We start from the raw sequence: 10943 nt of genomic DNA on the forward strand, positions 1-10943 counted from the left end.
TTCTGGATTTATACAACTACAGTATGAAACAAGCAAGCTAAATTAGTTTTGGATTGTGTTCTTAGCTGCTTTCCAGCCCGATTGGCTTTGCATGCTAAGAGTCAGTAAGACATAATATCATGGTTCTCTCAACTTCTTCCTGTGGACCACAGGGGACGGGAAGGAGCCTCTCCTCTCCCAACACCGCAATTCCTGACTGATTTGTTCACAAGATATTTCAACCTATAGGGGTACTTGTGGTCCAAAGACCACAGTCTCATAACAACAGAGAGAATGTGTTTTAAAGTACACATTTAGGCAAACACAGCTTATTTAGATTGCACAGTTCAAGCACAAACTTATTCCAAATCTGTGGGATCATGAATCCTGTTTTGGCCAAATGATTTCAGGCTAATCTATTCCACTCTGTCTGGTTTTCTGACTCTCATTCACTCTTGCCAATCATACTACTGGGTTCTGCAAACATAAATTCAATGTAACTCCCACCAGAGGGAATTGTATTTAGAGCACATTATCATTATTTTTGTGTATTCTGATGCCGGAGCTGGAAATAGATTATATAAGGGAGGAAGACTGGTCTTAAGGAAGGGAGGTGTTCAGATACTATGGGATGGGGCCCGTGTACATAGGTAGGTACCAAGGCAGGTAGATCTGTGGTTAATATTTATATATAAGCGTCTTGATTCCTGAAATCTGTTCCCACTCTTCATATGTTACCATTACATTTTATTCACTCTGTGATTTTTGGGGGGAGGGGTTTACACAATATTCCTAAAATAAGTACGTTTATAAGATGTGCAGTGAGTTTAGTGTTTGTGCACAGAAAAGAGTTTAAAAAATTTTAGTTCATAAGATCTGTGCTGAAGTGTGGACTCTAGAGCATAGTATTATCCAGGATGGGGTTTAGGAAGTATACCTAATCCTGCCTCATCGTGGGGGACTGGACTAGATGCCCTTTCAAGGTCCCTTACAGCCATGCCTCTATATTTCCAATATGTCCTCTTGTTTTTAACAAGACAGTTTTCATTGGGAAGTTAGTAGAATAGTGTTGGAACAATAAAAGGGCTTGCAGTTTGACATATACCCTCTATACCTCTGAACAGTAAACATAAAAGTTCCATGTAAGTAAAAATGCCTGCAGATGTTTGTATTTGTCAACTAGTATCAGTCATTTTGTCTTTGTAGCTGGATCCTGTGCTCGCAACAGTAGTTCCATTGTACTCATTGAAGTTGGGAAGAGACTATGAGATTCGAGTCCGATCAAGACAACGTGCTTCTGAAAAATTTGGGGTGTTTAGTGAAGCCCTTTATGTGTCTCTTTCTTCAATTAGCTCAGTTCTGTGTAATGAAGGTAAGTGAGGAAGAACAACTCTGCAATGAAGTGTCATTCTAAACATTGCCCTGCTTTCCATTGCTTCCTCTCCTTAGTATTTAGTACTTGAATATGCTAGAAACTCAAATGACTGCAATAAAAAACACTTGGTGAGACTGGCTCTGGCACAGCAGAAGATCCTTGCATTGTGGTACAGGAAGGACAGATTCGGAAACAAACTCAGTGGGGCTGTTTCCCAACTTTGCAGAGATAAAAATAATTTTAGGATTATTAATGAGTTCTGTAGTTCATGCCATACACGCTTAGAGAAGGACAATTACACTGTGAAAGCAATTTGCTTTCCTCCTGGCCTGCCAGAGGTGGCAAGGGATAGTAACTTTCTGACTCCTGCTCCTCTTTCTTTTTCTAAAACTCTTTTAAAAATGGGCAAACAGCTGATATGAGCCTTCCCATTTCTTTTTATCTAAAAATAAGGAACTCATCATTCTGAAACATCATTGGGCCTGAACTGCAAATTTACCAACTCAAAACTTAGTATCACTGGCAAATTTATTTAGTTCTGTTTTAGTCTCTTTTCCAGATCACTAGTTGAGATTGTGATACAGCATGGCCAGAAGGCAGCAGGAGAGTGATATAGGAGAGATATGTAAGCCCCAGGATGAGGAGAAGCCTTATTCCCTGTAGAGGGAAGAAAGGTTGCTATAGATTAAAAGCACCTGAAGCCAGTCACCTGATAAAAACCCCCTGCTTCAATCAGCCAGGGGAAGGAGTTGGAGCAGAGTGCAGTTTGGAGGAGTTGAAGTAGAGGAGAGTTTGGAGAAGTGCCATGGCTGGCTAGAAGACCAAGACCCTAGGTAAAGAGACAGCCGGCTTGTGCAGAGAGAGGGCAGGAAGCCCCACAAGCTGAAGAGCAGGAGAGGGAAGTAGCCCAGGGGAAAGAAGCACTAGTTCAAGTGGTTTGCCACTATCCCTAGGGTCCCTGGGATGGGACCCAGAGTAGAGGGCGGGCCCAGGTCCCTCCTTCTCTGGGTTACTAGTGGGACAGTAGATACCCTAGTTCAGGGGCAGGAAACTGCGCCCTGAACCCTCCCCCACCCCCACCAGAAAAGGAAGCTCAGGACCCATCATAATTGTGCTGGCAATTTGCCACAAGATGTAAAATAAAACTGAACCAAACAATGATCCCTTCAAAATCCCACTGGACACCTCCCCTCCACTATTTATATTGACAGTTTCTATGGACATTTAGCCTGTGTTCTGTCCATATGGTACTATTCTTCCTACCCATGTCAATTCAAATTAAATTTTCAAGTAAGATTTTGTGGAAACAGAATGACAAAATACCTTAATAAAGTCCAAATACACTGTGCGTGCTGGGTTCCCTTCATCCTTAAAGACCGGATTCTGGAAGCTGAGCCATATGGGTGCACCTGTACCTCTGACTTTGCTGATCTGAGTTCTGTATTTGGCATTTCTCAGTTTTGGAGCATAAAGTTAGATTTGAAAATTTTTGCCTTAAAGTTAGGCACTTAAATCCTTGTGGAGGCACCTAATTTTTCAAAGAAGCTGTGCATCCACAAATCCCATTGACTTCAGTGGGACTTTTTGGGTGCTCTGCACCTTTTCAAATGGGGCCTGTTATTTAGGTGTCTCCATATGGATTTAGGTGTCTAATTTCAAGCACCCTGTGACAGGCGTCGGTCGGTCCTCCGAGCCCCTACGGGCGATGGAGAGCAATGGTCTCCGTGGCAGGCCTCGGCCCCACCTCCTGGGCGTTGGGGAATTAGCGGGAAGGTGTGCCGGCCAGAGTCAGTCGCGCGCCCCTCAGGCAGGGGAGCGCTGGCCAGAGTCAGTCGCGCGCCCCTCAGGCAGGGGAGCGCCGGGGTAGGGGAACGCAGGCCCACCCAACTCCACTGCGTTCCAGCCCAGGGCCCTGACAGTGGCGGGAGGCGAAGGTCCCACCGCTGGGTCAGCGGGGCAGTCCGCGCCCGCTGACCAAACACACCCACCCCACGGTGTAGTTGGGCCCCTGGGCTACTTCCTACCCGGTCTCTCTCAGGCGAGTCGCTCCGGTCCCTCCATCTCCTCCAGGTATTCCGCTGCGGGCAGCTCCGGATCCTCCATCTCCTCCGGGTAATCCGCTGCAGGCAGCTCTGGTTCCTCCGGGTATTCCGCTGCGGGCCACCCCCGCTCCCCCTCGGTATTGGATTCACGCTGGCCCGGGCTGCAGTCAGGCCCGTCCAGGTCCTCTGGGTATTCAGCGGCCGGCAGCCCTGGTTGCCACAGGCCTTCCCCCCGGTCAGGCTCCTCCTTGCCCAGGGCTTCGCCTGGGTCAGCAGCAGGATTGCGAGGGAGCAGCCTGTGTCTGTCTCCCTCCCTGGTGCTCTCCTCACTGGGCAGAGGGCCCTGCCCTTTGTACTTCCTGTCCCACCCTTCCCCTTCCGGGGATTGGCGGAAGCTTGTCCTGGCCCTGCCCACTCAGGCTCAGAGGGTGGCTCTTTACCCTCTGGTTCGGAGGGGAGCCACCCTGGCTCCCTACACACCCAAACTTGAAAATTTGGCCTAAGGATCAAAAAGCTGAGCCATTAACTGAACGGGAAAAGTGGTCTCTGAAAATATTTTTTATATTTATGTTCTTACATACAAGTTTTAAAGCTCCTTGTTCAATCATTCTTGGCCAGAAAAATGAGTGAGGCCTAAAGTTAAAACAGGGAATCAGAAATCTTAAGGGCTGCAGCCGGAACAGATTTCCATGTGTTTTCCTGATTTGTTACCCTTTACAGTCAGAGCTACAGTAGAATGAGAGTGCCATTATTTAAGAAGAATGTTTCACTTATCAGCATGGTTTCTCATTCCTATCATACCACACATGTTAAGTTCTCTCCTTGCATGTGCCAGGCTGCAAGGCAGGGGTAAAAAGCCATCAACCTTTGTACAATTTCAGAGTGGTAGCCGTGTTAGTCTGTATCAGCAAAAACGACAAGGAGTTCTTGTGGCACCTTAGAGATGAACAGATTTATTTGGGCATAAGCTTTTGTGCATCTGATGAAGTGGGTTCTAGCCCACAAAAACTTATGCCCAAATAAATTTGTTAGTCTCTAAGGTGCTACAAGGACTCCTTGTCATTTTTTCTTTGTACAACAGATACTACTCAAAACATAAGTGACCAGCTTGGCCTTGTGGAGAGGCGCATGCTGGCTGTTACATCATGTTATGCTGTTGGGTGACTGCCTGGGCCAAAGGGCATGGTTTGCTCAGAAAGGAGGATGGCTAGTGGTCTAGTGAAGGCATCTGCTCCCAGTAATGAGCACTCTTCTCTTGCTTAGAGGAGCAGTAAAATACCCCTGCGGCAAGGTTTGCTGGCAATACTACCGCTGTCCAGCCCTGAGAAGGCCTTCCGTGCATGCATCTGTCTCCTTCTTAGGCTATGTCTACGCTACAGCTTATGGTGGCATAATTTGTCGCTTGGGGGGCTGTGAATAAATCACCCCCTGAGCGATATAAGTTACACCAACATAGCTACTGCAACTTGCAGGGGCTGGAGCAGTTAAGCCGACGGGAAAGCTCTCTCCCATCAACTTAGAGCAGCTACATTAGAGAGCTTACAGCAGCGCAGCTGTAAACTGTCTAGCGTAACTATGCCCTTCATATAAGTGCTTCTGCCCATGCTACATTTGCCAGGATTTGGTTCTATAATAGAAAACAATAGGTCTTCTTTTCGAGGTGTTGAATTGGACTCATGAAACGCAATATTAAAAGGGTTGAGATTGGACGGACATTTTTACTTGTTTTTTGTGCAGCATTTTTGGTTGAGTGACCAACAGCCCCGTAAAATACATAACTTGTGGAATCCTTTGGAACTAACAGGAAAGTTAAATGTAAGGTCACAGCAAAGCCTTGCAGATTCCTGCCAATATGATTTTGTTATGTTGTTGCAGAAATTCAGTTTCCATGGCTCTTGGTTATCCTCTTCGGAACATTTGGGCTGATAGTGGTGATGTTCTTAATTCTGTTCTCTAAACACCGCAGGTAAGTGTGCTTCATCTGTTCACTTTTCTTTAGCAGTTGTTTGGCGTGATCCATTATGTCATCAAATCACAGATTTGTACTGCCCTTTCAGTAAAGTCTACTGACTCTTACGTTCCGTGTTGAATTGACAGTTTGCTCTGAGGAGTTTGCTGTTTGTAGATTTGAAAAAAAAAAAAGTTAAAGAAAATTCCATAGTAGCAGCCAAATGAGTCATCTAATTTAAATACTTCCAGAGATACAGCTGACTGTAAAACACACACACACACACACCCAACTGCTGTCTTGTCTGTTGCAGTTACTGACAAGATAACTGTAAGATGAGGCAATCCATTCTCAGCTCTGCAGTGGTCTGTGGAATAGAAAAAATTCTGAATTATGAGGTGCATTTTTAAAAAATTGTCAGGTTTTAGCAGGCTTACATTGGGGGGGAAAAAAGGGGGAGAATAATCTATTCCTTGAGATTTTTCAATGATGCATTAACTTCTCACTGAAGCTGAACTTTTATTTGTCCCTGAACAATGGAACCTGTCCCTATGAGGTTTACATGTAAAACTGAATTGTAGACCTTTTATTTTAAAAGTTTTTACACCATTTTCAAGATAAAGCAGATCCCATATACTGGTGGTACATGGAACTCATTGGTTTTACTGAACATGATGCGTGAACTTCTGCAGAGTAGTCTCACATATTGATGGCTCCTACTCCTTCCAGGCTGCAGATAGTCATGTCCTTGCTACTCGTAACTAGAACTGGGCAATTACTCGATATGGGGGATTGGACACCTAAATCACATGGTATTATTTCTCGTGCATGGTTGGATGACTGAAACTTTTTATAAGCAGCAGGAGAAAAAGAAAGAAAGTTCATGATGACCATGGATAAAAAGGACATAAATACTGATGAAGTGAACTCCTGGCTCTCATTTAACTGTGTGTTCATCGATATCTTTTGCAGACTTCACTCAGCTCAATTGTTACCTCAGCACCCTCCTGGGCTAAGGAGCAAGGGCATAATCAAGCATAACTTATTTAAAGTATTCTTGTAAATCCCCCGAACACACACCACCCCCAATGGTCTTGCATATGCACATTTAAATATTTAGACTATAAGTGTTTTTCACATGCCAAGTGGAGCAAAAGTCAATACAAGGCCCACAAGATGGAACCGCTAGTTCAGAAGGTCATTAAAGCTCTGGAACTCGTTCTGTGACACAGTAACCCCGAAGCAGAAACTTTCGGGAAAAAAATACATGGCATGGGAGCCAGTATTCCATCACGGGCCTATTAGACAAGAAGCTAGATACATTACAAAAGACAAGCAGGATTTTCCTTCCACGGATATGGTAACCCTCTTTGGTGAAAGAGGAGAGGTGGTATGTATGCCCACTGTTAATGTAAAGCCTAGCTTTTCACAAAACACAAGAAATAGTTGAAGATCAGTTCTTTTTCACCCAGGCTAAAATTCACCACTGTGTAGGGTACCACACAAGGCCTACAAACCTTTCAATATCACTTAATGGTGCAGAGAGAGCATGCTGGCCCTCTCCCCATTATGATGATCTTCAGATTGCTGTCATGGAAATTTGTTATTTTAGTGGATGGTCTGAATTCACAAACACAATCATTTAAAATTTTGCTTTCATTAATCTGCAGGTTTTGTTTAGCAGGCCTAAAATACCTTCCTTCCCTTTCGCTATCTAACCCTTTCCATTCCTCTGTTTACTACTTATTGGACTTCTGCAAGAACCCCTTGTCCCTGAAGGTACTTAGGGAAAGTCGCTTGGCATGTTGAGTAACCCATGCTGACTCATAAAGTTTTTTTGTAAATTATACAAGAGGGACCTTCCATAGGGCTTTCCTGAAATTTATTCAAGAACTGACTTGTGGAGTGTAAACTATGAAGACCTGTATCCAAAATGTGTGTGATCTGGACATAAATTTACTTGACTTTAACAAGCCAGATTTCAGAAAACCTGCTTCTTATTGGAAATGAGACTAGTAAACAGCAGTTTTTTAAAAATATTTTTATATTGAGTCCATCACACCGGAGTCTTGGAATAAATAAGCAATAAAGCAATGGAATGCCAACATCTTATTTCTCTGTGTGCCAAAAAAAGTAACAGTTTAAATTATTTGGAATTAAAATCCAATTTTTATTTTTCAAGGTTAAAAATGCTGATTCTTCCTCCGGTTCCAGCTCCAAAGATTAAAGGGATTGATCCAGACCTCTTGAAGGTAATTATATATTGTACAATATAATTCTGCAGAGTGGGCATCAATTCAGTGATGATACTTGGGGAAAAAAGCTTTCCCATGCAGCCGGATTTTGCAGGAAAACTATCAGATAGAGGTGTTCCATGCTGGGAGAGATGCCCAAGTATTTAACGTAATACACCGTGCAACTGCTACCATTGCAACAGTTACTTTTCCTTGAACAAACGTGTTACATAAAAAAGCATAACCATTCTTGACTATTTCCTTTATAACATACACATTTTGGTTTTGCTCTGTAGAAAGGAAAGCTAGATGAAGTGAACTCCATCTTAGCCAGCCATGACAGCTGCAAGCCACAGCTGTATAACGACGACTCATGGGTTGAGTTTATCGAATTGGATATAGATGACCCCGATGAGAAGACAGGCGGATTGGACACTGACAGGCTCCTGGGTGATGACCGTGGTAAGTCTCACAACTGTCTTGGAGTGAAAGATGATGATTCTGGACGTGCCAGTTGTTGTGAACCGGACATTCCAGAGACTGACTTCAGTGCAAGTGACACATGTGATGGCACCTCAGATATTGATCAGTCCAAAAAGACAAGTGAAAAACAAGAGGATCTCTTGTGCCTTGATCAAAAAGATAATGATGAGTCACATGCTAGTCCTGCTGACCCAACTACTCAGAAGCCTAATACTAATATTCAGTCTGAAGATAACCAGTCAAAGCCGCCTTTTGCTGACAGTATTGAATCAACTAGCCCACCTGTCCATACACAGCTAAGCAACCAGAGTTCGGTAGCAAATATTGACTTTTATGCGCAAGTAAGTGACGTTACTCCAGCAGGAAGTGTCGTACTATCTCCAGGGCAAACAAACAAGACAAGGAGAACACAGTGTGACGCCTACACAGAACCAGCTATACAATGTCAACCAAACTTCACCCTGGACAATGCCTATTTCTGTGAGGCGGATGTGAAAAAATGTATCTCTGCAACATCTCACGATGCGGTTGAGCCACATGTTCAGGAGCAGAGCTTTAATGAGGATGTTTACTTCACCACAGAGAGCCTTACCACTACTGCCGAGAATCCAGGTGCAGCTGCAGTAGAAGCCTCAAGTTCCGAAATGCCTGTCCCAGACTATACCTCCATTCATATAGTGCACTCTCCACAAGGCCTTGTACTTAATGCTAGTGCACTGCCTGTGCCAGACAAAGAATTTATGATATCATGTGGCTACGTGAGCACAGACCAACTGAACAAAATCATGCCATAGCCTTTCTTCGATAATGTGCGTACAGTATGTATTTAATGGCATAGAGTTGGCTTGGGCTTATATGCTTAAACCAAAATAATGTTTTAAACTTTTTTGTGGTTCTTACGCTTTTACCTGAAATGTCAAAACATAAAATGTTACATCAAAATATTCCCATTGTGTATTGTAAATATCTATGAATTGTCTTAAAAGACTGTTTAGTAGTAGTGACTGTCTTGTTATTGTGGGTGTTGATTTTTGTGATACTAAGCATTGAATTACTATGTTTAATATACAGTAAATCATGCTTTTTGAAAAAGCTAAAGTCAGGTGGATTTTGAAGTTTGAGAATTTAATGCAAATTATATCACGTGCTGAGATCTTTATATCAGTAACTGGGAACTGAAAATATAAAATAGGTGGGAAAGAAAAAGTTGTTTGGATAAATACATTTATTTTGAATTACATAAATTAATAAATATTTTAATTTTAAACAAAGGCATGGATATCTTATATTATACTACATACTGTAGTTTAAATATGATGCTCCATCTAAGGAATGTATTTGCTGCAATCTGATAAGAGCTTGTTCCTGCATCAGTCATTGCAGGGGGGGGGGGGATTAGTTTTTTACAGAGCCATTTTTATACCTCTAAAGAAACCTGTAGAGAAATTAAAAATTGTAGCAACTCACATTATCTGATATTAATTTCTTACCGTAAGTATAGAAAAGTATTAATAAATTTTAAGTTTTTCAGAAAACTTTACAATGTACAAAACGAGTCTATTCTTCACTGGATTCTAGTTAGTGCCAATACTACACATTTTATATAACTGTAGAAACAACAGTAGGGTTTGTTTACCAAGATCTTTAAATACTTACAATTACACTTTTATTGAATGGTTCTCAAGAATAAGCTCTGGTGACTTGGCAGCTTTATTTCTTCACATGGGGACAAATTCTGAAGTCCTCACTCAGACAAATCTGCTGTTGAAGTCACTAGTAGCTTTGCCTGAGTATGGAATAAAAGTTAAGTAAGAACTTCAGGATTTGGCCAATAGTGCATTTTTGAAGCTGAAACAGAATCAAATGAAGTTAACAGAACAAAGGAGTTTGAGTACAGTATTGTTCAGCAGTGTGTTTTCTTTTTCACAGCCTAGCACAGAGAGAGAGAGTCTCAGCAACATTAGGAAGACTTTCAGAAATCTATGAAAGAGAAAACCAAAATTCAGTGTAATAGCTTTCTTCATTCTTATGCATTTTTAAGAAGGTGATAAAGCTTTGCAATGAACCATTATTTGCTTCAGAAGTTGCCTTTATAAGAAACAATTTCCATCTTAGCAGAAATATTTTTAGAAAGCAAACATAACCAGGGATTTTAATTTCCCTTTTCTTAGGTGAATAGCAATCTATGGGCCCAATGAGGCAGACCTTGCTTACATGAGCACTCCCACTTAATTCAGTGGGACTCAGCCTTTGACTAAGGGCTGCAGAACTGAACCCTATGGTTGGATGGGATTTAAGTTTAGCATGTACTTTATGGTAAATGTTTATTAAATATTCTGCCAACAGCTGTATTATTTGGTTTCATATAAAATTTAACAAGTGTACGACACTAATGCGATTAACAGCTATGTATGTGTTTGGAAAAAGTTTCTTACTATATTTCTATTGCCAAAAATAGAAGATACCTCAATCAATCTCAGAATGTCATTTTGGTACTTTAGTGGTTACACAAGTCATTATACACCAGTATGAAGATTTGTGCCTTTCAATTTCTATTTAACTTTCCTTATGTCAGTGTTTTTTCTTTCAAAGTTTAATAAATTTATTTTCTTTGATCCATCTTGACACGGTGTTCTTTGTTGTAGGTGCATTAAATAGCTTTTAGCATTTGTGAATTATGCCAGTGTATTCAGGGTTTTCCATCAAATGAAGCAGAATGCAGCCACTCTTGCTTGGACCAGGCGCATTGCATGCTAGGACCTGCGTTCTCTGTGGGCCACATGTATACAGTTAAATGTGGGTAGAATTAATTGTAGGTGGGCCACTTTGTATAAAAATTAAAAATTATATATTTATTGAAGATGGCTCTCCCATATCCCAGA

The 10943-nt window shown here is 41.9% G+C and overlaps 1 protein-coding gene across 3 annotated transcripts in view; it reads left to right on the forward strand.

Annotated features, from left to right (window-relative positions):
• The window catches only part of GHR (growth hormone receptor), a 211718-nt gene extending 201087 nt beyond the window's left edge, over nucleotides 1-10631 (forward strand). For all 3 annotated transcript variants that reach the window (XM_073343861.1, XM_073343860.1, XM_073343859.1), the window contains exons 6-9: nucleotides 1186-1351; nucleotides 5272-5362; nucleotides 7527-7596; nucleotides 7875-10631. In XM_073343861.1, coding sequence (XP_073199962.1) covers nucleotides 1186-1351; nucleotides 5272-5362; nucleotides 7527-7596; nucleotides 7875-8855 — 1308 coding nt within the window. In that variant the 3' untranslated portion in view covers nucleotides 8856-10631. The remainder of the gene's footprint in view (nucleotides 1-1185; nucleotides 1352-5271; nucleotides 5363-7526; nucleotides 7597-7874) is intronic.
• The last annotated feature ends 312 nt before the right edge of the window (nucleotides 10632-10943 follow it).

Source organism: Lepidochelys kempii, chromosome 5 (assembly GCF_965140265.1).
Source record: "Lepidochelys kempii isolate rLepKem1 chromosome 5, rLepKem1.hap2, whole genome shotgun sequence".
NCBI classification, from domain to species: Eukaryota; Metazoa; Chordata; order Testudines; family Cheloniidae; genus Lepidochelys; species Lepidochelys kempii.